The sequence below is a fragment of the Pogoniulus pusillus genome, chromosome 25, assembly GCF_015220805.1.
Source record: "Pogoniulus pusillus isolate bPogPus1 chromosome 25, bPogPus1.pri, whole genome shotgun sequence".
Taxonomy (NCBI): Eukaryota; Metazoa; Chordata; class Aves; order Piciformes; family Lybiidae; genus Pogoniulus; species Pogoniulus pusillus.
The window spans coordinates 6,661,606-6,688,545 of record NC_087288.1 but is presented as its reverse complement, the minus strand read 5'-3'; the positions used below and the strand labels follow the sequence as shown (position 1 = coordinate 6,688,545).

General features: G+C 42.2%; 1 protein-coding gene across 36 annotated transcripts in view; it reads right to left on the bottom strand.

The window, feature by feature from the left end:
• Positions 1–26,940, bottom strand: part of NRXN1 (neurexin 1) — an 841,287-nt gene that overhangs the window by 423,961 nt on the left and 390,386 nt on the right. For 19 of the 36 annotated variants that reach the window (XM_064164265.1, XM_064164268.1, XM_064164283.1 and 16 more), the window contains 2 exons: positions 21,702–21,875; positions 16,539–16,658 (listed from right to left, as the gene is read on the bottom strand). In XM_064164265.1, coding sequence (XP_064020335.1) covers positions 16,539–16,658; positions 21,702–21,875 — 294 coding nt within the window. Of the gene's footprint in view, positions 1–16,538; positions 16,659–17,721; positions 17,749–21,701; positions 21,876–26,940 lie in introns of all 36 variants that reach the window. The other 17 variants (XM_064164296.1, XM_064164294.1, XM_064164293.1 and 14 more) reach the window with 1 other exon arrangement.

Here is a 26,940-nt window from a genome sequence, read left to right as displayed (position 1 = left end):
GCTGTAACATTATGGCAGATAAGCAACTAATGACCAATTTTTAAAAGATTACAGGGCTTAAATCTTCTGAGATGGGACAAACCAGTATGTAGTAGGTAATTTTATCTGTGAGACATCCATTTTCTGTCATTAAACTACAGCACAGCAAAGAAAAAAAGAAAGAGCACACTATAAGAACAGTTATTTTGTCAAACAAAATGCTCAAGGATTTTTAAGGAGAGTAAAAAAAGTGCCAGAAAATCACATGCTGCAGGAGTCAAGCCATGCAGGGAAACCAAAACCAAGCCCCTCTAGAATACTGGTTTAGTTATGCAGTGGTAGTTGTAGGATGTCTGAAGGCATACAGGCAACTCACTTCCTACCGATTAGCACAGTTCCATTGACAGGCTGGGCTGCAAAGTCACACAGCAAACATAAATTGCAGCAAATTAGCAGAAGATTTTTTTTTTCCTTTAAAAAAAAAAGGAGGAAAAAAAGAAAGAAAGTTTAATGGATGTTTTGCCTGAGGAGCTTGTTTCAATGGCTCCTTAGCAGATGAGACTGCGATGCCAGGAAGCACAGAAGCATACAGTAAATTGAATAATGGCTCTGTGCCATGCCATGGTTGTACAGCTCTGTAAGCAGATCCACGTTCAGCTCTGCACAGTCAGCTCTGGAAAGGCAGCAGGTCAGAGCCAGGAAGGCCTTGGTATTATTAGGCTGTCCATAATGATAACCGCCTATTACGGCGCTTTTAGATCTCATCAAATTCAACAAGGGCAAGCACAGGAGTCTTGCAGCTGGGGAGGAATAACCTCCTGCACTGCTGCAAGTGAAGGGTTCACCTGCTGGAAAGCAGTTCTGGGGAAAAGCACCTGAGAGTCTTGCTGGACAAGTAGTTCACCATCAAGCCAGCAATGTGCCCTCGTGGCCATGAAGGCCAAAAGTATTCTGGAGTACATCAAGAAGAACATGGCCAGCAGGTTGAGAGAGGTTCTCTTCCGCCACTCTGCCCTGGTGAGGCCACTTTTGGAGAATCACAGAATGGTAGGGCCTGGCAGGGACCTTGAAAGACCATCAAGTCCAACCTGCCTGCCAGAGCAGGATCTCCTAGGCCACACAGTCCTGGGCTCTCCAGTTCAAGAGAGACAGAGAATTACTGCAGAGAGTCCAATGGCAGGCCAGAAAGACAATGAGAGGATGGACCATCTCTCTGACAAGGAGAGGCTGAGAGACCTGGAACTGTGTTCCAGGCCTCTCACCAGCTTTGTCGCCCTTCTCTAGATACATTCCAGTATCTCAACATCTCCCTTGAGAGAGAGAGAAAACAGGTAGAAAGAAACACCAGCTCCATGTTGCAGACAGGAGACAAAGCCCTGCCAGGAATACTAATACCAAAGCATGTCATTCAAGTTACAGCTGGCAATAATTGCCAGGCTCTGCTCTGGAATGTTTTAATTTACTCACAGCAAACTGACATTCAGTTAGGTGATAAAAGAAATAATAAAATATTATCTCCTACTTCTAAAACATCAAAGAAATTGCTTCCACTCAGATCTTTACAATTGGGCTATCCCCAATATAAACACAGGGCAAATACCAGCACTGAAAGGAAGCAGTTTGCAGAGGCTGTACTTAGTGGTGATAGCTACAACATCATTGCCTGCAGAATAGACATGTGGGTTACTATGAATAAATTCATTAATATCAGTCTCCAACATTAATCACTGCATCACAGAATATCTTTGTGTGGAAGATACCTTCAAGGTCACCTAGAACAACCTTTGACCCAGCACTGGAGGGTCAGCAGTCCCTAAACACCAGGTCCACTCACTACTTGAACACCTCCATGGATGGTGACTCCAACACTGCCCTGGACAGACCATTCCAATGTTTGAGAACCCTGTCAGTGAAGAAATATGTCCTAACATCCATCCTGCACCTTCCCTGGCTCAGCCTTGAAACCATTTCCTCTAGTCCTGTTGCTTGCCACCAGGGAGAAGAGGCTGTCTCCATCCTCACTCTGGCCTCCTTTCAGGGACTTGCAGGGAGCAATGAGGTCTCCTCTCAGCTGGAGTGGATCCCAGTGATTACCCAGGTCAATCTAGTCAGAGCCAGAAGAAAACTTTTGATCTTTCTGGGTCCATTCTCCCACTTTTTTGTTGTTGTTGCTGTCCTGGGAGCTGGGGGCAGAGGGGAGATTTCCTATTCTGACAGCACTATTGTATTCTATCTTAATAGAACTACTCTGTCTCTCTACAGACATTCTGGATTTGGATTTAAGGCCCTTTTATACCACTCCAAGAGAAAAAAAAATAAACGAAGGACTCACAGCACCTGAAAACAGCCTCAAGTTCAGCCATAAATAACCACAGAGAATTACTACCTAAATGTTTACTAAGCTGAGGGAGAGATAAATCACATTATAACTAAATGGAATCAAAATACTAATAAATAGAAGCTTTACAGCACAGATGGCAATAGAAAGAAGCATAATAGCAAACGCCTTCCCTTTAAAAGCTGATTCAAAGTGAACATAAACGATGACACAATCATATTTGAGAACAAGTGTAGGTTAAATAATTGATATTTCAATAGCTAAGCAAAAAAAAAAATTAGTGTATATTTAAATAGCTGAGCCAAAGAAAAGAGGCAGCTTGGACAGGAATGTGCATTCTTCATGCTTATTAAACATCTTTATTGCTATCTGTGGCAGAGCGGGGAATGATAGAAAAGAATTTTGTTATCTTCTGCAAAAGTTAAAAATGAGGTTTGTTTGGGGTTTGGTGGTGGCTTTTTTTCTTTTAGAACTTGAGTAGTTTTATTACTAGGGGAAGCTCCACAAAGGAGTTTGTGCTAACAAGCATGAGCAACATGCACTGACTACTGAAAACGCACTGCAGTGGACTACCTTTAGTGCGCCAGGATCATAAAGACAAGATTGCCAGCGCCTGCCGACTCAAAGCACTAAACCCCATGTTGCCAACACATTAATAAAGAATTCTAAGATTAAAAAGCAAATGAAGGTCAAATCCTAAAGGTCTTCAGGGACTTCTGAGCTCTGTGTTTCTTCTGGACTCCTTTTCAGCATTTTTACTTGCCACAAAGATGAAGGTTCTTCCCCGTTTACAGAATTACCAGGTGGGAAAAGACCTTAGGATCATTGAGTTCAATCATAACCTAACATCTCCCTGTTGTGCTAGTTCGAGCCTAGCTGGGGTATTATAGTGAGAGGAGTTAGATGCCAGGCTGTGAAAAGGAAACAGTGGTGATGGCTACTTCACACATAGGCTTGCTGAGATGGATAAAAACAAGAACACAAACATAGATAATAGAGTTGCTCTCTGTCTTTGGCTGCCTCCCTTCTCTCTGTAACCTGCTGTCTGTGTAACTAATCCCTCTGCTTCCTAACCCCTCTGACTGATTCTTCAAACTCACCTTGAATGTAAAGCAAAGTCTGGGATAAGGTAGAAAGGTGGAAAGGAGGTGGAAGGGTGGTTGGGAGCCCCTCCTGGGGACTCTGGTTTCTAGGAGGGCTGTTGTATTTCTGTATTACTTTTCAACTTGTCTGTTTCTGTCTCTAGCTGTATAGATTGTAAATATCTGCTTGGATGTTGTGCTAAGCTGTAAATATAAAGCTTCATTCTGATTTCCAGCTGCTGAGTCTAGTCTGGGTGATTTTCTTAAGTGTGTGGAGGCAGGCAACACCCAAACAGTCACACCTGTACACAACTCTTAGACCACTTCCCTGAGCACTTCCTCCAAACACCTTTTAAACACTTCCAAGGAGATGTTCCCGTGCCCAATAACCCTTTTGAGGAAGATTTCTTTTTCCAAATATAGAACCTAAACCTCTTCTAGTACAACTTTCCCCTCATCTATCACTTGTTAGCTGGGAAAATATGCTAGTCCCCATCTCACTCAAACCTCTGTTCAGGGAGCTGTAGAGAGCTTCCTCCTCTCCAGATGGAAAACCCCCAGCTCATCTGATTCTCACAAGATTTGTATTCAAGCCTTAACAGCCTCGTTGTCCTTCTCGGGACATACTCCAGCACCTCAACATCCATCCTGCAGTGAGTGGCCCAAAACTGAACCCAGTACTTGTTAATCAAGTCCATCACGTGTGAGTGTGCTTAGACTCTGGAATGGGTTGCTTAGAGTGATTGTGGATGCCTCCTCCCTGGAGGTGTTCAAGGCCAGGTTGGATGAGGCTTTGGGTGACCAAGTCTAGATGAGAGACATCCCTGCCCATGGCAGGGGGCTTGGAATAGGTGGTCTCTGAGATCCCTTCCAACCTGAGCCATTCTATTATTCTGTGATTCAATGACTCTATGATCTAATGGAATGCCTGCATTTTAAAATCCCTTCCAACTCCTCTGCTTCTTAAGGTCCCTTCCAATTCATCTGATCTTTAGGGTCCCTTCCAATTCATCTGATCTTTTAGGCCCCTTCCAATTCATCGGATCTTTTAGGTCCCTTCCAACTCATCTGATCTTTAAGATCCTTTCCAATTAATCTGATCTTTAAGGTCCCTTCCAATTCATCTGCTTTTTAAGGTCTCTTCTATTTCATCTGATCTTTAAGGTCCTTTCCAACTCAAGCCATTCTACAATTCTATGATTTTCACAAAGCTCCTTTGCAAATGGATCATTTGCAACGTGCAAACTCATATTAAAACACCAGCTTTGGATTTATAACTTTTCCTTTTGTGAAGCAAGGTAAGAATAGACAAATTGTTTACACTGTCAAAAAATCAACCACCACCCAAACCCCTAGAAACACAGCTGAGAATTTGAGAAGACATCTTAATGTGCAAAGGACTGCTATGGATATAGAGAAGACAGAAAAAAAGTCATAAAATGCTGTTATTGGGCCAAGATTAAATTTCCCATCACTGCTTTTTCTTTGCAGATACAATTATGTTTTAATAGAGTGATGAAAAACAAACAAAAAAAGAAATTTCTTCAGAATCACTTAGCAGTGATATGAAGGAATAGTTTAAATTATCCTTGACAGCATAATTCATCTAGAATCGTTCAGCTCCAAATGAGAGCACTTTTATAATTCTTTGCCCATCCACATTTTTTACTCTCTCATAAACACACAGATTAAATTGAATTTCTGAATATTTACATGGGGGAATTAATAGGAACAAATATTTGTGCTGCTCAATAATCCACCCTTCAGTTTCAATAAACTCAAAACTGAACCAGGTTGTGTAGAGATATGCTACATGGAGTTTCTTGAGTGGAGTAAACAATAAAGTGATAAAATTAAGTTAGTTTATAATAATAAAAAAAAACCAAATAAAAATATAAAATAAAACAAAGTATAAAGCAAAAGAAAACTTTAAAAAAATAGAGTAAAATAAAAAAAAACTGAAAAAAGAGAAAAAACTAACAAAATAAAATACTAAATTATATAAAATAATGAAATTAAATAAAGAAACAAAATGAAATTAAAATAATAGAAATAAAATCAAATATAACATAAAATGGAATGAAATAATAATGAAATCACATAAAAATAGTAGAAAATGAAACAAAATCAAATATAAAATAAAATTCAGTAAAACAATAGAATGAAATAATGAAATCATATGAAAATGAGTAGAAAGTGAAATGAAATATAAAATAAAATGGAATAAAGTCACATAAAAATAGTAGAAAATGAAATGAAATCAAATATAAAATTGAATAAAGCCACATAAAAATAGAAGAAAATGAAATAAAATCAAATATAAAATAAAAATGAATAAAATAATAGAATAAAATAATAAAATCACATAAAACTAGTAGAAAATGAAATAAAATGAAACCTAAAATAACATTGACTAAAATAATAGACTAAACTAATGAAATCAAATGAAAAATGGATATTGAAATAAATTTAAATATAAAATAAAATGGAATAAAATTGTATTAACCAATCAAAGGAAATAATACAGTGAAATAAAAACAATAGAAATTGAAAGAAAATCCAATATAAAATAAAATAGCATAAAATTGCATTAATTAATCAAATGAAATAATGAAATCTAATCAACTAAAAATGACAGAAATTGAATAAAACATGAAACAAAGTGGAATAAAATGGGAAAAAAAAGAAATAAAATCTAAAACTGAATAAAATAATAAAATGAAATACTGAACTACAAAATCAATCAAGAAAAAAGGTCAAAGATCAATAGCTAAAATAAAATCACAATGCAGAATTGATGGGAAATGCTTTTTCTAGCCATCTGAAATGCCAACAGGTTGCATTTCTGTTGCAGGGTTTCGAATCAGTAACCCCAAGCTTTTCCCTGTTGTCTGGGAGACAACATCATCCACAGGGAATGGTTAATCCTCAGGGAAAATGTCATGTCTTGGCCTGGTACATTGGTTGGGGTTACAGAACCCTTTTATTTTGCACTTGGCTGTTGTCCCAGTAAAGCTGTGCTAAGTACCTCCAGTTAAACATCACCCGTAGCTTACGATGGGAGTGAGTAGAAGCACGAGAGAGGAAAGCATTGGGGTAGAGTTTCAAGGGGAAAATAGGATTATATTTGCTCAGTAAAATCTTCTCCAAATTAGGATTTTTCAAACATTCTCAGGCCCCAGTTGTGAAGAAATAAAATCTCCATTCTGGAAGTATCTGAACTCAATCTGACACCTTGCTACTGCTCCAGCAAGTCTGGAAATGGCTTTCATTTGTTCCTGGTAGTGCTTTCAATTACAGAGATACTATCTCCTTGAAAATTTTCCTGCCATAAAGACTTCCCCTCAGGGATTACAGAAGGAAGCCTATTAAAATGTGTCCCCATCCTTTCAGCAGACAGAAAGAAACCCCAAGAAAACACTGAATAAACCAATAAAGATTGGAGCTCTCTGTGCAAGCATGAAACAGCCAAACAGTGCAAGGACAAAGGAAAAGATGGTTCACAGAGTCATACAATTGTATGACTTGGAAGAGACCTTCAAGATCATCTGCTTCTACCCCCCTGCCATGGGTAGGGACACCTTTCACTAGACCAGGTTGCTTGAGACTTCAACAGTGCAAGGACATAGGAGAAGATGGTTCACAGAGTATTAAAATTGTTTGGCTTGGAAGAGACCTTCATGATCATTTCCTTCCACCCCCCTGACATGGGTAGGGACACCTTCTGCTAGACCAGGTTGCTTGAGACTTCATTCACCTGGCCTTGAACACTTCCAAAGAGAGGGCATTCACAACCTCCTTGGGCAACCCAATGTTTCACCACCCCCACTGTCAAGAATTTCTTCCTAATCTCCAGTCTAAATCTCCTCACTGCCATGGGCAGGGACATCTTCTACTAGACCAGGTTACTCAAGGCTCATCCAACCTGGCCTTCAATACCTCCAGTGAGAGGCCATCCATGACCTCCCTATCTATTTTTAAGTAGATAACAGAGTAGCCCCTTGAATATCCTCTTTGACTCTGGGGTCCTGGCTAAAATGAGAGGATTTTTCATATTCGTGCAAGGTTTTCAGCCATCCATCACCTTGGCTGAACTGCTGGACCTTAAGGAATCTCAGCCTTGCCCTCTGCTCACATCCATAGCATGTCTGCATGTTTACCAAACCTGACACTTCTCAGCAGTCTTGAACCCTTTGTGAAAGAGCTCTGCAGGTTGCTTTGTGCATGCACAGCAAATTTGACATTTTCTAGAAGATGTGGAACACTGCAACAGGCTGCCCAGGGAGGTAGTTGAGGCTCCATCCTGAGAGATACTCAAGGTCAGGCTCAAGGGAGCTCTGGGCAACCTGATCTAATGGAGGATGCTGCTGCTGACTGCAGGAGTGTTGGACTAGATGACCTTCAGAGGTCACTTCCACTCTAAACCATTCTAGGATTCTATGACGCTACGATTCACTGGGTTTTAATGCCAACTGGAATTGTATAACATGGGTAATGTGAAAGACTAAGAAGACTCTTTAGCTCCTTCTAGTGTGCTGAAGAGTTGTAGTGCTTCTCATTCTCTTCAGAAGAGTTTTGCTATTGATTTTCTTTGTTTGTTTTCCTTTTGTTGATGTTGTTGTTTGTTTTTTTTGTTTGCTTGCTTCCTTCTGATTCTTTTCAGGAGAGATGTGGCCCAAACTCAAAACTGGAGACATGAGTTGTCTATCACATTAGGTTGATCTCTTTTCTCAAGTAGCGAGTGATAGGATGGGAAGAAATGGCCTCAAGTTGTGCCAGAGGAGTTTTAAGTTACATCTTAGAAGAAACTTCTTGACTTGAAAGGGTTCTCAAAGACCAGACCAGGCTCTCCAAGGAGGTGTTGGAGTCACTATCCCTGGAGGTGTTTGTGGTGCTGAGAACATGGTTTAGCACCAGACTTGGTGGAATTAGATAGTGGTCAGACTTAAAGTCTTTTCCAACTGAAAGAATTCTATGATTCTAAAAAAGAGAGAATTTTAAAGCAATCACTACGCTATAGGGAGGATTGATTTATGTGGCAAAGCTGACTCAGAGCTTAAGATGATTTGCAAATGGCATCTGTAAATATTAAAGCACTTTGACACTGAATGCTTCATATCATACATGTTAAGTGGGGGTTTTAGTGTATGAATGTTTAAAGGGAAGTGATCTCTTTCCTTGTATGTCTGGTTTCAGTTCCAGATATGGACTCATGACAAAGAGTGGCAGCACAAAGCTTTGCAGCATGCACATTCCACCAGAATTAACAGCAAATTCAAGAGAAGCCTTAACACAGCCTTTAATTTGGGGGTGTGGGCACCAAGCAGCTTAGCTCTCGCTCACTCTCTTTTCTACAGTTCCAACTTCCAGTCCCTAAATGGGGTATTGACTGCTTTTAATCCACAGTAGTTTTCCCTAGGCTGGGATTGAACTTTGAAGTTGCCTTCATTAAGCCACCAGACACTAAAACCTTGTGAAATGTCAGCAGCATCATTTCACACCAGTATTAGTGACTCAGTTACCTGCTTTCCAAATTCCCTAAAATACTTTAGCAGAAAATTCACAGATTCACACAGATCCACAGACTGCAGGCTGGAAGAGATCCTCAAAGGTCATCTTGTCTAACCCCTCTACAGTCAGCAGGGACACCTCCATCTAAAGCAGGCTGCCCAGGGACACATCAAGTCTCATCTCAAATGTCTCCAGAGATGGGGCCTCCACCACATTCCTGAGCAACCTGTTTCAGCATTTCACTACTCTCATTATGCAGAACTTCCTCCTGATGTCCAGCCTGTTCCTCCTGCATCCTCACCTGCTCAACTTTCAAGCCATTGTCCTTTGTCCTATCACCACAAGCCCTTCTAAACAGTCCCTGCCCAGCTTTCCTGTAGGTCTCCCCTTCAGATACTGAAATACAGCTCTAAGGTCTCCCTGGAGCCTTCTCTTTCCCAGGCTGAAAGCTTCAATTCTTTCAGCCTGTCTTTATAGGAGAAATGCTCCAGCCCTCTGATCATCTTTGTGGTCTCTTCTGGACCCACTCCAATAGGTCCATGATTCTCTTGTGTCTCTCTTGTGTTGGAGGGGCCAGAGGTGGACATGGTAATCCATGTGAGCTCTAATCTGAGCAGAAGCCTTCCAAACACATCAGCTTTACAGCTTCATAGCTACAGAGCTTCACTATGACATCTTCCAAACACAACAGCAGTACATAAGATTTGTAAGTCTAAGTCAAAATGACTTATTGAAAGATCTTAAACAAATGACATTGAAAGGATAAGAGTCCTTATGGAAATTTCATTTGGATGAGCTGTTGGAAAGGTAGGGCTGGGCAGGCCAAAAATGGCCAAAAGCAAGTATAGACCCAGCAGCATTTGAACAAAGGACATTGCAAATGTATCCAGGAGGTACCTTTTTCTGTGCTTTGCCATTACTTCAGTGCATGCTTCTAAGGAATTATACAGATATTTAATATGGATTCCAGAAAACCTGGAATTATCCACATCCACAGCTGTACCTTCACTCCAAGAAAGACACTGAGCAACTGGAGCATGTCCAGAGTGAGGCAGTGAAACTAGTGAAGATGTTGGAGAATGGGTCTGGTGAGGAGCAGCTGAGGGAACTGCAGTTATTTAGTTCAGAGTAAAGAAGGCTGAAGAGAGCCTTCTCACTTTCTACAACTCCCTGAAAGGAGGCTGGAGCCATGTGGGTGTTGGTCTGTTCTGCAAGACAAAATTTGCCACTGGAATGGGCTGTCCAGGGAGGTGGTGGAGTCACCGTCCCTGAAGGTGTTCAAGAAAAGACTGGATGAGGCACTTAGTGCCATGGGCTAGTTGAGTGGCTAGGGCTGGGTGCTAGGTTGGAGGTTGGACTGGATGATCTTGGAGGTCTCTTCCAATCTGGCTGATTCTATGATTCTATGAAAAAGGCATAGGAGGAGAGGAAATGGCCTCAAGTTGCACCAGGGGAATATTAGGTTGGATGCAGGAAAATATTTCTTTACTGAGAGAGTGGTCAGGCATTGGAACAGGCTGCCCAGGGAGGCAGTGGAATCACCACCCCTGGGGGTGTTCAAGAAACATGTGGACATGGCTTTTTGGGACATGGTTTAATGGCCACGGTGCTGTTGGGTTGACAGTTGGATTGAGTGATCATAAATATCTTTTCCAGCTGAAGCAAGTCTATGATTCTGCGATAGAAAATTCAGATAATTTTGTTTACTCTGCAATTTTCTTCAGCACCTGGCAAAAATGAACACACAGGAGACTCCAAAGACGGTATGGAGCTATCAACAAAATCTTGCTTTGCATTGAGCACACGAGTTCCTCATACATCTGAAGTTACTTTGAACCCAACCTACCTGTCAAGCCAGAACACCTGGCGAGGAAGATCAGGTTGCCTTAGTAACCCGAGTCCAGTTGTAGAGACTTCAGAAAGTCTGAGTAATTTTACCTTTCTGAGGCACCATTGTGCATGACTGTGCCACTGGACTCAAATATCTTCCAGGTAAAACAGATACACAGCACCAAACTCCCCACATGCACTGTGAGCTATTCTCATGCTGTGGGTTAGAGAGGCACCGCTTGGGAAAGTTTTCTTCTTCTTTCTTACCATTTGTGACTCCTGCAGCTGTCATCTATTAAAAAAAAAAAACTAGCACTTACTCATTGCTCTTTTTTTGGGGTTGTTGGAAAGGAATGACTGACACCATTACAGAGCTAAAATTTCTGGTCCAGCTGTGCCATGTAGAGTGGTTAATCTTGTTCAGAAAAAATACTAGCTACCTAAAATTGATTTTAATATGTGATATTGTGGGAAAGTACAGAGAAATTTGGGAGAAAGAACAGTGACAGCTCAGCCAATCTGCTTGTTACTGTGAATAGCTTTTGGCTGCACGAACTTCAGGCCTGAATTGTACATAGCATCCTATTAAACTGGAATAAGTGGAAGTTCTAGAGGGAGGAATCTAATGATACCCAACAGAACAATTTTAGTTCCATGAGAATATATTTAATTAACCCTTAATCATTTCCACCTTTATGACACTGGAAACACTTCTAGGATTTGATTTAGAGAATTATTCTGCCATTAATAACAGAAAGATATTATTGATATATCAAGATCCAATTTAATTACTCCCTTGATTCCTCCAGAGGCAGAGAAAGGCTTCCAATTTTTGGGCACTATTTCCATTTTTAATATTGCAATAGAGAGCCACTTCGAGCTGGTTGGAAATGTTGTGTAACTTTTCATCTGAGCTACAATTTCCCTGCCCATGGCAGAGAGGTTGGAGCAGATGATCTCTAAGCCATGATCCAACCTAAGCCAGTCTACGATGCTGTGATTTTACAAGCACAACTGTTAAGAGTGTCTCCTGGCTACCTTTGAAAGCTCCTTTGGGGCTTTTTCTGTATCAAGCATCCTACTTAAAACTTTACTTTTTGCTGCTTGTTAGAAACATTCTCATGCGTAAGGTCACCATCAAACAACTTCCTATCCTTGTAAGTTTTAAAAGTTTGGAATATGCTTGAGAAAATGGAAATCACTGAACTATTTTGATAGATTGGTTTGGGTTGGAAGGGACCTTAAAGATCATCTACCTCCAAGCCCTCTACAATGGGCAGGGACACTTTCCACTAGACCATGATGTTGAAGGCCTCACCCAATTTGGTCCTGAACATTTCCAGGAGTGGGGGCATCCACAACCTCTTGCAGCAAACTGTTCCAGTGTCTCAGCACCCTCACTGTCAAGAATTTCCTCCTAATCTCCAGTCTAAATCTTCCCTTTTTCAGCTCAAAGCCATCGCCTCTTGTCCTATCAGCACATGTCCTTGTAAAAAGTCTCTCCTCAGCTCACTTGTAGTCCCCTTCAGGTACTGGAAGGCTGCTCTAATATTTTCCCAGAGTCTTCTCCAGGCTGAACAGCCCCAACTCTCTCAGCCTGTCTCCACAGGAGAGGTTCTCCAGCCCTATGATCACCTTTGTGGCCTCCTTTGGACCCTCTCCAGTAGCTCTATGTCCTTCTTGTGTTGCGGTACCCAAACCTGGATGTAGTACTCCAGGTGAGGTCTCACCAGAACACAACAGAGGGGCAAAATCTCCTCCCTCATCCTGCTGCTCTCATTGCTTTGGATGCAGCCCAGGACATGGTTGCCTTCCAGACCGCAAGTACACATTTTAGGCACAGACAGCTCATTGGACTGACTGCTCCAGAATTAACAAGCAAACAAGAAAGAAATAACTCTAAAACTTGTTTTCACTGTCAGCAGCAGCATTCCTCTTAAGTTAAACAACTAACAGACATATATCTTAATGAAAGCCCAAAATTTACACACTACAAAATTCAAATGAAACAAGGAAGACCTAATAGAGCTCAGCCACTAAAACCTTGGGAAAAAAAGTTGCCATCTGTGCCTCATCCCCCATAGTTGTGGCTGGAGTGAGATGTGCTCTCTTAAAACACCCCAGGAGCCCTACAGCACAAGGTGCAGCCTATCCTGGTCAGGATTCCAATAAAAACCTAAGTTTAAAAGAGTAATCTTGGTCCACAGCTATTGCTCACAGGCAACACTTCTTGCTTCCTTTGCTCTTTTTACAGTTGTTGTTTTTTCATTTCTCCTTCAACACCTCACCATTTCTGCATTTTCAAGACTATGTGTGTGAAGTCCTACTTCCTTTGAGGTTTAGATAAATTAGGCCACTGCTAGTTGTCACCAGAAATCCCAGATATTCATTATGGAGAGATATTGGATAAGATAAGCTGAACAAATTGAGAGTTCTTCAATTAGTTCATTCCAGCAGCTTGCCCTGCATTGTAATTTTGTGTGCAGCTCTCTTTATTTCTCTTGTGTACTGGAAGCCTCTATGGTAAAATAATCATCCAAAGTATTTAGACTGGCATCATATCAGGGACAGATTTTTTAATTCTTGGCTACTGGAGATGAAAATCAAATGTGTTTTAAAGTACTCTGAGGAATTTTCTATCCCTTCCCTTAATAGGGGGTTATAAGTTTATTGGTAGCTAACACCTGCAAAGGCTTAGCCAGGAATATGTAAAATTGCTTTGGAAAGTACTGCTGAGTGGTTAGCTCAGGTTTTGGTCACTGCTTTAAGTTAAGCTTCTTTGTTTGGTATAAATCCTTCTCCCAAAAGAAGATGGATCTTCGAGTCTAAGTGTCAAAAGATCTGAAATGCACAGAAGAGGGCACCAAGATGCTCAGGTTTTGGTCACTGCTTTAAGTTAAGCTTCTTTGTTTGGTATACATCCTTCTCCCGAAATTAGCACTAAGATAGATCTTAGAGTCTAAGTGTCAAAAGATCTGAAATGTACAGAAGAGGGCACCAAGATGCTCAGAGGGCTGGAGCACCTCTGCTATAAAGACAGGCTGAAATAGTATGGGCTGTCTGATCTTGAATGTCTCCAGGGATGGAGCCTCAATCACATCCCTGGGCAACCTGTTCCAGTATTTCTTGGCTGAGGGTGATCCTTCTATTCAGCTGCTCAACCCTTCCCTCTGCTCTGGCCTTGGTGTTCCCTGTGTTGTTTCTAACCCAGCATCTCTTCCACTTAACACAGCATTGTTCTCACCTCTGTAAATCATTCACAGAATCATAGGGGCTGGAAGTGACCTCTGGAGATTCACAGATTCATACAACACTGGGTTGAAGCTTCAACTCCTGTCAACCCGCAAAGGAAATGTGCTCTTGAGGAGCACGTCTACATCTCCCTGAAGGGGATGCATTTCTCAGCAGCTAGCAGGTGCTATTCCAGACCTGTCACTGAGAAAATCCTTCTTCACATGAAGGGAATGTGTCTTACTTCAGTGCTGCAGTTTAGCCTCACAAGTTACTCCAAGGGGTAGTAACATTTCATTGCTGCTCCTCCCATTTTACTCTCACCAACCCCAGCAGTCTAGGACCATCTAGATGACATGGAGACTGCATCATGTCTCCTCCTTTCCCTCACATATGCCATCACGAAAAATCTCTTGTTACATTTGCTTTGCAGAGTTTTGGTTTCTGAATTTCCTCCCTTCCTGGAGGTGTTCAAGGCCAGGCTGGACAAGGCCTTGAGCAACCTGGGCTAGCAAAAGGTGTCCCTGCCCATGGCAGGGGGAGTTGGAACTGGATGCCTTCCAGACGAAAACATTTGATGAGTGTATGAACTGATCTGAGGAACCAAGATAATGTAGAAACCAAACACACCACATTTACCAGACTCTGTGTTCTATCAGAAAACATTCATGCCTAGGATAAATGAATATTTCATGTTCACACTCCATAATAGGACTACATTAAAACAAAAATATTTAGGTAGGAGAAAAGTAAATAATTTTGGCAGCCAGGTACTGAAGGTAATCCTCATCAGGAACAGCATATGGAGAATTATCTGACTGTGTGCAATGTAGTCCATGTTATCACTCAAATGAGTGAGTTAATATTCTTATTACTCAAATTTACTTTACAGGTAAGTAAATCATATAATCAGTCAAGGTTGGAAGGAAACATAAGGATCATTTAGTTCCAACCCCCTCTACTATAGGCAGAGACAACTCACACTGGATCAGGCTGTCTAGAGCCTCATCCAGCCTGGCCTTAAATCTCTAAGTTCATCAGTTCACCACATTTAAGCAAAAACTGTCACTTGAACAAACAAGTCATAGAATATTCCAGCTCCAGATATCAGTTAAAAATACAACAATTTTATGAACAGTTTTTCCTTTGCTAGGTGTGGAACATAAAACTTCCTCTTTATAGTTTTCAGTTGCTTTTGGAAGGGCTCAAAGATCACAGAAGAACAGAAATACCAACTTAAAAGTAAGAGAGAAGCAAGTAATTCTCTGCTGCAGCAGAGAGGGGACTGAGCTCTTTGGCAGTATATGTTTAGCAGTATGACTAATCACTCACGTTGCTGGGAAAGACAAACTCATATACATAAAGTAAATCCAGACCTTTGCTCAAATTATCAAGAGGGTTTTTTTTGATAGTGCATTTCATTTCTACCATGAACACACTGAGATGAATCCCTTCCATTGTAGAAAAGTGGAACTTTCACTAGAATAACTAATGTAGCTTTTACATTGGCTTCATTTTCTACTCCTGTGCCCAATACAAGTTCAGCCAAAAGCTTTTCAGACCATAATTATTCTGTTTTAAGGTTGGTCCAAGGAGATACATCTTGCTGCAGAGTGGAGATCCAGACCAAGACATCAAAATCCAAAATGCTCAACTACACAGTGACACCAATCCTTTTCTATTATCAGTCCTTCATTAAGGTAAATACATACACATAGAAATAAAAAGTGCTTCACCTTAAAGAAATTCCCTCTTCATAGGTCTGTAAAAATGTGCAACATTTGGCTATTTCCAAACTGATGAACTAAAAAGTAAACTCAGCAGCTTGTGGATCATTATAACTCCAACTACTCAAGAGGACAGCAGTTGCTGTGGATCATTACAGCTCCTGCTTCACTGTTCCATTTTCTCTTCTGCATAATTCTGGTTAGCTCAATAAGGCTAGCTTGGCATAGAACTGAATTATGACACTGGTGAATTAGGCCCCTTACTTTTGACAGGTTGAAGCTTTTCCTCAAAGCCCAGATGGTTGGTGCCTGTTGTCTAGTTTTATTCAGCTGAAATGCAAAAAGAACTCAAACACCCAGCATGCTTTTGGTGTTGACATGCTCAGAGTGTTACCTAAAGAAAGGCAGATAATGAGCCCTGTCAAGTATTTCACTGTAATTACAGCCCTGGTGATGTAATGCTACAAAATTACAATATAGCTCAAGATCATCAAATGTAAATGGGGTTTGGTTTGTCTTTTTTTTTTTTCCAATCAGGGAGAAAAAAGAGAAGACACAATTATTTGTAACATTTATGCAAGAAAGGGATTATTTCAAACAGGCAACCAGCAGTATATTTAGACATGCAATCAAGTGTAATAAACCCAAAGTGTGTCAATTCGATACTGCATATTGTCCGAAACTCACATTCTACACTTTAGCTCTGCTCTTCCCTCCTATAATCCTTACAGGTTTGCCATTTGACTGAAATAGCTGATATTCAAACACCATAAAAATGCAGAATCCTGCTTCAAATATTGTCTTAAAGATCTGGCTCAGCATTTCTTTAAGCCTACTTACGGTCATTGCACAGGGGTCCACTGAAGGAGGTCATACTACAGTCACAGCTGAATCCATCCCACTGCTGTAAGCACACTCCCTGGTTTGCACAGGAATCCTCTTGGCACGTTGTGCTGGGTCCTGATGAGAGCACACAGGAGAAAAGAAAGAAAGAAAAAACAGAAAGGAGGACTTGCACTTTGTCTTCCAAAGAAAGGTATTTCCCACTGGAGCACATTAACTAGCTGCCAACATCTCAAATCAAATGAGCAAAGAGTTACCAAGTACAACACACAAACTTGCTGATTTTTTGTAGTAGCAGGTATCATAGAATCATAGAATCAACCAGGTTGGAAGTATTTAAAAAGCTGGTTTTGCTTGAGTCTTTTAAAGAGATCTCAAACACATGAGAGAATGCACAAAGTGAAGCAGAATTATTCTAGGTACAGTGGGAAGGTTAACTTCAGTGCAAGTTATTTGTTAGTCTTGTGTCAGACCATTTACTGGCTAACTGTTTTCTAGAATAAAAACCACCAAACTTTCTTTTTCTTCCCTGTCAAAAACAAAACAAAGCAAAACATTTCAAACAGCAAAGCCAGATGCCACAGGAAGCAAAGCTCTAGGAGATGAAAGTGAAAAATGGAAAACAGAACAAAATTCAAAGCAAACTAAAATAAAGCGGAGCTACGCTACACAATGCTTCCAAACCTTCAAATTATTTTAGGTGACTTAGGTCTGAAATTGAAAGGGGCTGGGACTCTTTGGCAGGAATGTTGGCAAGTACTAACTCACATGCTTCAGGGATCCCATGCAGGTTCCTTTTTGAAGGGGAAATGCAGAAAATCAGACACCTAAATGGACTGGCATGCCAAAATGTGACACAGGTATGAAAAACAAAGCTACTCTATTTCTAGAGAATCATAACTAGACTACTGCAACACAGAGATATCTGAAAAGGAATGATCAAAGCACTAAAGCAATCACTGTACAAACAAATACAAGACTGAAAGCCTTTATGCAAGCAATGCTGGCAAAGGAAGGTTAGTGCAGCTCATTGTTTGAGAGGTGTGAAAGGCAGAATCTGGAACAGAATATCACACTTGAGTTCTGAAATGTACAAGGCGTTTTATTGCGGTAATCCAACTGTGCATTGGAGGGAGGAGGGGGGGTTTCAGTCTTGTTTGATACACACAGGGCTATCTACCTTGCAAATCAGCTTTCATCAATGCAACTTTGTCAGCAAAAATAAAACAAAAAAAAAAGAAAGAAAGAAGGAAAAAAAAAGGCAAAATATATTAAATGTTAGTAAGCAGTATTGAAATGGCAGCAAACACAGGAAAAAAAAGAAACATTCAGAGTAAAGTGCATGCTGCTGTTAAAGAGAGAAAGAAATGCTATATAATGCAAACAAATTAATGCTAATAGCCATAAATCTTCAGGCAAGCCAAAATAAGAAAGCAGTAATTTGCCACTATTTTCCTACAAATATAATGGTTAATTGAGCTGATGACATGTAATGAAGGAAAATTAAAAGGCTTTTTTTTTTGTTGTTGTTGTTGTTTGGGTTTTTTTCTTCTTCTTCCTTGGAGAGATATGAATGCATTAGCAGTGTAAATGCATGGCTGAGTCCTGACTAGCCATTTGTCATGTTCAGATAGACTGAATTCAAGAATAATTAGCACCATCACCCTCGGTGGTCTTGAGTTTTTTAATCTGTTTTTTTCCCCCCCTAGGCTTTTCTTCATGACTGGTGAATGGAGACTGAAATACAGACCACAGACTACAGATTACTATGAGCTCATGCACACATCTCACACTGACTCTTTGACACCACAAGGAAAAAAATCTGGTACTGGGGTTATAAAATTGCCCTGCATTGTTTTTTGGAGAAGTGGAGAAGACACATCAATATCCATTTGAAAGTCCCACTGGCAGTCATTAATGGCAGGTTAAAACTGGTCCAAAGGTTATACAAATATCTTAAATCATGCTGTACAGATAAATCTGCTTAACCCTTCTTTAGCATCAGAGCTCCTTTAGAGATCTCAGCATGGGATTGGCTTTTGGCTTGTCAGTATTTTAAATGACTCAGATCAATATCTGATCTAATTGGAGGTGTTCCTGCTGATTGCAGGGGCACTGGACCTGATGACCTTTGATGGTCCCTTCCAATCCAATGCAACCTGTGAATCTGATTTAAATCAGTCTGATGGTCTCTTGCTTTGAAGGAGGCACTGCTCAAGCACATCTTTGAACCAGAGCCTGACCAGTCACTTTACTGGCAAAACTATTCCTCTGCTCAATTTTCTCCTCTTCAAATAATCATAAATAAGAATGCTACTACTAATAATAAGAATACCACTTAAAACTGCTTTGTTGCAGTAGGCAGACACAGGAGAGTGATTTCCTTTTCTCTGGAGTTTTGAGCCCAGAAGTCTGAGCATTTGGGCATTACATCACCCTTTCTTCAGCTGGGGATTATAATGACAGACTCCTGTAGCTGACAAGACAAGACACATTTTTTTTTTCTCACCAGATTCTGCTACTCAGAAACTTTACAAAGATGAAGTGAAAATATCTGTAGGTGTTTAAATGTTATATATTCATGCATTTATTTACACTTTAGTTATGCAATGCTAAATTCCCTCATCTTTGCAGAAGTAGAGCAAAAGTCACGAGGACTTCAAAGTACCCAAACTGTAGGACCTTGTAGGCATATTAAAAAGTGCAGGGTAAAAGGTACATACTTGGGGAACAAAAATGCAGATATGATCTTGTTAAAAAGCAGGGGATTGTGCTCTTGATGACACTGTATTGAAGCACCTAATTGGAAGGTTGAAACTCTGTCTTGTTCTTTAGAGCAATTTGCCTTTTCTCATTGACACTGTGGAGCTTTTGATTATCTTCATAAATGAAACAATTAGGACCTGATGTAGTGGTTGAGTTTACAGTGGCTCAAAGGCATTTCTGCAGAAGACTGTCAAAGTAATGGGCCTTATCTCACTGTTAGTTTCAAAGTTTGAAAGTTGCTGAGAAGACACAATAACAACTGTTGCAGGTCCTGTTCCTTTGCTTCCACTGTCATGATGCCCATGAAATACTTGGAATGACTTTGTTCTTATGAGTTGATTTCATTCCGTGCTGCTAGGGATTTCACAGATTCACAGATTGCATTGGGTTGGAAGGGACTCTCAAAGGTCAGATTGTCCAACCCCTCTGCAGTCAGCAAGGACACCTCTAGCTAGAGCAGGCTGCCCAGGGACACATCAAGTCTCATCTTGAATGTCTCCAGAGATGGGGCCTCAATCACATTCCCGGGTAACCTGTTCCCTTATTTCACCACTCTCATCGTGCTGAACTTCCTCCTTATGGACAGCCTAAATCTCCCTGCTCCAGCTTCAAACTCTTGTCCTATCAGTCCAAGCCCCTCTGAAAGACTTTAGATGAGGCAGTTATGCGAGAGAGCTATGCAGCACATCTGGCTTGACCATTTTGCTTGTGTCAGACAATTTTGGTGGCAGAAAGAGCTGACTCTCCACCAAAAAGGACAATGTTTGTAAGGCCTTTATTAAATTGTCTGTACCTTTATTCAATTCACTGATAGCTGAGTTGTGCCACTGGTTGCAAAGGTGAACTCACCCTCTAGGCCTGTGCCAATATTTCTCCGAAGTACATAACATTCATTTAGAAAAATTACATCATTTCAAAAGAAGCTATGAAATGTGTAATGGAATTAAGGTGGACTTGGATTCTCTGAAGGGATGGTGCAGGTATAGAACTTGCTAACATCATACAAAAAGCAGAATGCAATTTTCTAAGCTCGTTGACAAACTAATTTATATATATATATATTTTTTTTTTCCCCATTCCTGGTAGAAACAAATGGACACAAAAGCTATAGAAAAATAAGTTGTGAATTTTCCCTATTTTTAGGTCCTGTCAATGCAATTTATATGGTTAACTGAAGGTGGCAGGTAAAGAGCTTAAAGTTTCACCTGCACAATGTACTACAGGTACAACAAAAGAGAAGACAAAATTTATCCACTCTATCTAGTGAAGTTTAAGGAAATCTTCCAGTTCTGCCTGATTTTGATACAATGTCTGTTTGAAAACTTAAACTTGGTATCAAACTCATCAAGGTTCCAACTTCTACAATGTAATTCATACACTTCTCTGTCCAGAGAAAAATGGCACTTGACAACAGAGAGAACACATGAAACTGAACACAGACACAAAACTCAGAGTCACGTGCCTAAAACAGATATGCAAGGACAGAGAATTGATTTAAACTATTCCAGGGATCATAGTAAAAATATCATAGGGTTAAATGATAGCTGGAAATATAGCTAGAGACCTACACTCCTGAATCACAAATATCTCTCTTTCAAGTCACTTATATTCCATGATAGAATCGTGGAAGGGCTTAGGTAGGAAGTGACCTCAGAGACCATCTATTTCAACCTCCCTGCCATGGGTAGGGATGCCTCTTAACCAGACTTGGTTGCCCAAGGCCTCATTCAGTCTGGCTTTAAACACCTCCAGGGAGGTGGCATCCACAATGATATTCCAGATGAGTCAATAAAGACAGTAAAAAACAACAAAGAAGCAAGATAATACATATTTTGCTGTAAATTATTTCAGCCAGAAGGGCTCCTGACAGTACACATCTCAAGGGTAAGCAAAAATGGAGAAGATGGAATATTAATTTTAACCAGTTTCATAAATTAGCCTTGAATTAATCAATTCAAAATATCTGTTGTAAAAATCGAATGAATTGGCTAATGTCTCAGCATTAGCAAATGCCTAAGTGTTAGGAAGATACAAAGGATTTCACTGGAGCTAATTGTTATTGTTTCAGTCATTAACTAAAACACATCTGAAGAAAACAAAAGACATGCAAAGTATCTTGCTACTGGAAAAGACTGGCACCTATATGACACATTTAAGAAGCTAATTCATATTGTCAGATCAATCTCTTGTCCTGCAGGGCAGGCATGCACTTGTCTCCACAATGAAAAAAAAAGTAGTCTTTATATAAGAAAGGGTCAAACCAGATCAATGAGCAGCAGGTAAAATACAGTCTCTCTGTGTAAGGAGTGTACATATCAGCACAGCTCTGTAGGATTTGAACAATACCTTCACAATGACACATAATATATAGATATATATATGCATGTTCAATACCTTCACATCCTCTTTCTATCTGTCCATTGCAGAAGAGAGCATCTGAGATGAGATCAGGGAGTCGGCCATTCAAGTCAACTGATGCAAGGCAGCCTTGGAATCCCTCTTTTGCATGCACCAGTTTTGGCAAGGACTTATACATTTCTTTGGCCACCCCTCCAATATACAAATCACCTGTTAAGAAGAATGAAATATTAGATACAGATTAAAAAAAAACAACCAAAATCAAACCTGTAGAATCTTCATCTTCTGGACTTTTTCTGCTGAATGGCAGGTAGCTCAGAAAAACTTTCTTCAAAAGAAGAAAACACTCACAGCATATCTAGCATGAAGGGACACTGAAGGACTCCATGTTCTCAAGTGCATGTGCAGACTTCACACTTGTATGACTAATCACTTAAAAATACCTGGATGTGTTCATTATGTGCCAGGAACCATGCATCTGCTTCACAAATGAGGGATTCAGTCACTGAGCCTCCACCCACAAACACCTCACAAGAAGGACAAAGAACTGTTGGAGTGAGTCCAGAGGAGGGCCACAAGGATGATCCAAGGGCTGGAGCACCTCTGCTGCGAGACAGGCTGAGGGAACAGCAGGTGTTAAGCCTGGAGAAGGCCCTGGGGAGACTTTAGAGATCTATTTCTATATCTGAAGGGGACCTGCATAAAGGCTGGGGAGGGATGGTTTGAAGAGCTTGGGGTGAAAGGATGAGGGAAAACGGTTTGAAACTGGAACAGGGGCGATTTAGGTTGGACATCAGGAGGAAGTTCTGCACAATGAGAGTGGTGAAATACTGGAACAGGTTGCCCAGGGATGTGGTTGAGGCCCCATCCCTGGAGATATTAAAGATCAGCCTTGCTGTGTCCCTGGGCAGCCTGCTCCAGTTGGAGGTGTCCCTGCTGACTGCAGGCAAGCTGGACAGGAGAACCTCTGCGGGTCCCTTTCAACCCAATGCCATCTGTGAAGCCATGAAAAACTTCATTCCTTTGAGGAGGATGCTGGAGCAGGCCACCCAGAGAAGCTGTGCAGTTATCTCCCCTGGAGAGATTCCAAACCTACTTGGACATATTCCTGTGCAACCTGCTTTAGGCAAACCTGCTTTAGCAGGGGGTTAGAGTGGAATAACTCCAGAGGCCTCTTCCAAGCCCTACCTTTCTGTGACTCTGTGAATCTCTGTAGGCAGATTTTCTAAGGACAGACCTACTACTCCATGTGGACAATTTTAATCTCTCTCTTATCACTCTAAGCTGCAACCAGATCTTTTTTTCCTGCTCCTCCTGCCATATTTACTTTTGACTTGTTTGTTCTCTCTCATTTCTTTTTCCGCCAAGAGGTGCACAATTTAGTGCTGTTTGTGCTGCTTTACAGTTTGCCTGCAAAGAAATGGCCTGAAACAAACAAATGTCTACCAGACTGTGAAAAATGTTTAGTTGTTACGTATCAGCCCTAAAACTCAACTGCATTTGGGTTTGTGCCAGAGTGATCAAAAGCTTAGACAAAGCATATCACAGTCTCACAGTATCACCAAGGTTGGAAGAGACCTCACAGATCATCAAGTCCAACCCTTTACCACAGGGCTCAAGGCTAGACCATGGCACCAAGTGCCATGTCCAATCCTGCCTTGAACAGCTCCAGGGACGGCGACTCCACCACCTCCCCGGGCAGCCCATTCCAGTGTCCAATGACTCTCTCAGTGAAGAACTTTCTCCTCACCTCCAGCCTAAATCTCCCCTGGCACAGCCTGAGGCTGTGTCCTCTTGTTCTGGCGCTGGCCACCTGAGAGAAGAGAGCAACCTCCTCCTGGCCACAACCACCCCTCAGGTAGTTGTAGACAGCAATAAGGTCACCCCTGAGCCTCCTCTTCTCCAGGCTAACCAACCCCAGCTCCCTAAGCCTCTCCTCGTAGGGCTTGTGCCTTGTGATCTTAGAAACCATCCCAGCAGCAGCCTTAGCAACTTCCCTAGCACCATACACCGAGAAACCTCAGGCCTTCCCCAGCCTGCTTAGGTAACTGCAAATGTCAAAGAGCCACAGAATGGTTTGGGTTGGAAGGGACCTCAAAGATCACTCAGTCCCAAGCCCCTGCACAGGCAAGGACAGCTGCCACTAGAGCAGGCTGCCCCAGGCCTCAGCCAGCCTGGCCTTGAGCACTCTCAGGGAGGCGACACCCACAGCCTCCCCGGGCAGCCTGCTCAGTGTCTCACCACCCTCACTGCAAAGAACTTCTTCCTTACCTCCAGCCTCAGCCTCCCCTTTTCCAAGCCAAAGCCACTGCCTCTCATCCTATCACTACAAGTCCTCCCAAAAAGTCCTTTCCCAGCTCTCCTGTAGCCACCTCTGCACGCTGCTGCTCTGAGGCCTCCCCGGAGCCTGCTCCTCTGCAGGCCGCACAGGCCCAGCTCTCGGCCTGTCCCCCAGGAGAGGCTCTGCAGCCCTCCACTTACCTTTGTGGCCTCCTCTGGACCCATCCTCCTGGGCCCCAAATATCCACAAACACCTACACCCATCCTGCCCTTCTCATTTCTGTTCACACGGGTGCAGCCCTGTGATCACCTTTGCTGCCTTCTCTGCACCCGCTCTGCCCACGTCCTTGTGCTGGGGGCACCAGCGCTGGAGGCAGTGCTGCAGGTGGGGTCAGGGCAGAGCAAATCCCCTCCCTGTGCTGCTGCTCTCCCTGCTTTGGATGCAGCCCAGCTCACAGCTGCCTTCTGGGCTGCCAGCAAGCATTGCCGCCTCATGGGGACTTTGTCACCTTCTGACACCCCCGAGTCCTTCTCCTCCAGGCTGCTGTGGAGCCACTGCCCTCCCAGCCCGGATTTGTGTTTGGGGTTGCCCCAGACCTTCAAGTCCTTCTCCACACTGTAGCCAGGTGGGGTTGGCCTCTTCTGCCAGGCAACCAGCAATAGAACAAGGGGACACAGTCTCAAGTTGTGCCAGGGGAGGTCTAGGCTGGATGTTAGGAGGGAGTTCTTCATGGAGAGAGTGATTGGCATTGGAATGGGCTGCCCAGGGAGGTGGTGGAGTTGCCATCCCTGGAGGTGTTCAAGCAAAGCCTGGCTGAGGCACTTAGTGCCATGGTCTGGTTGACTGGCTAGGGCTGGGTGCTAGGTTGGACTGGATGAGCTTGGAGGTCTCTTCCAACCTGGTTGATTCTATGATTCTATGATTTCTCTCAAGCCACTGCTCACACAGCCTGGAATTGCTTTTGGGATTGCCCCAATTGAGGCATAGGACCTTGCACTTGGCCTTGTAAATACAGATACTAAGATAAGACACTGCTTTCTTCCTGAGCTTTGAGGTGCAGTATAAATCACAGCAACACAGCCTTAGACATAAGACATAATGTTAAAATATGGTGAGCCACATGTTCCCACAAATGGGATGTGCAGATGAAAAAAAACACATCTGAATTTTCCAATCAGCTGAATTAGGGAAAAAAAACAAACCCAGTAACGAACTCCAGCCTGATGGTAAAAGCCCTTCATCCTTTTATTTCTCAGTTAGAACATCTAGAAAGTCAAACCCTGCCAGCCTTCCAGAAGTTCTGCAATTTTAGTCATTGTCAGCTCAGAATAGAGAGACATTTGTCTCAGTTGATGCCAATAGATTTTAAAGAGGCAAACTCCAGAGAACAATACTAAGAAAATCACTCCCATACTAAAAAGGTTATACTTGGTCTATTGCACAGGACACACACAACCTCTCTTTAAACCTCCCAAGAGTTATGGTGTCCAAACAGGCTGCTCAAACCTTTGAAACTGCAAACTATCAGACTGATCTCCTGCTAATTCCCGAGATCTGTGCCTCAGGCTGGAGCGTCTGCCCTGTGGGGACAGGTTGAGAGAGCTGGGGCTGTTCAGCCTGAAGAAGAGAAGGGAGACCTTAGAGCAGACTTCCAGTAACTGAAAGAGGCTCCAGGGCAGCTGGAGAGGGACTTTTTACAAGGGCTTGTAGTGATAGAACAAGAGAGGATGCATTGAAGCTGGAAGAGAGGAAATTTATGTTGAGTATCGGGGAAAATTTCTTTCCAGCGAGGGTGCTGAGACACTGGAACAGGTTGCCCAGGGAGGCTGGGGATGCCCCCTCAGCAGAGGTATTCAATGCCAGGCTGGATGAGGCCTTGAGCACTCTGGTCTGGTGGAAGATGTCCCTGCCCATGGCAGGGGGACTGGAACTAGATGATCTTTAAGGTTCTAGATCCTATGATGCTGTCACATAGCCATTGTCAGTCACGATGAATGATCAGAAGTCCAGGCCAGTGTGAACCTGAACACAGAGTATTTGCCTCTGAAACCATACACTGGAGTATTTTCAGGCAAGTATCATCTGCAGAGAAGTGCAGTGTATTAGGTGGTCACGTCCTGGGTAGTAGTTTCACTTTGTTGATGCTCAGTTAACTTCAGTTCTGCTTTTGCACTAGCTAATGCACACCAACGCATCCATACATCTGAAACTAATGCATGTATGGAGCAGCCACACTTGGGGAATTCATTTTTATAAAGGCTATACAATGGGCTCAACCTTTCCCAGATTTGATATCCAATGTGCTTTCAGTCCCACGGAGTTTTCTAAGGAAATGTCCTAACTTCCAATTCTGAAGCATTAAATTCAGAAAGACTGACACCCCTGGGGCTGTTTAGCCTAGAGAAGAGAAGGCTGAGGGGATCAGATGAAGGTCTGTAAATAGCTGAGGGGTGGGTGTCAGGATGAAGGTGCCAGGCTCTTTTTGATGGTGCACAGTGATAGAGCAAGGAACAACAGGTACAAGCTGTAACACAGGAGGTTCCAGCCCAACATGAGACCCTTCTTTATGGTGAGGGTGACAGAGCTCTGGAGCAGGCTGCCCAGAGAGGTTGTGGAGTCTCCTTCTCTGGAGACATTCAAAACATGCTTGGATGCATTCCTGTGTGACCTGCCTTAGGTGATCCTGCTCTGGCAGTGGGGGTTGGACTGAATGATCTCTGGAGGTGCCTTCCAACCCCTAACATTCTGTGATTCCGTAAGCCTTAGAGAGAGTGATTGGCATTGGAATGGGCTGCCCAGGGAGGTGGTGGAGTCACTGTCCCTGGAGGTGTTCAAGAAAAGCCTGTCTGAGGCACTTAGTGCCATGGCCTAGTTGAGTGGATAGGGCTGGGTGCTAGGTTGGACTGGATGATGTTGGAGGTCTCTTCCAAGCTGGGTGATTCTATGATTCTCTGAAAAAGCCTCCTGTGCTCGCACTCCCATAACACACTGAAG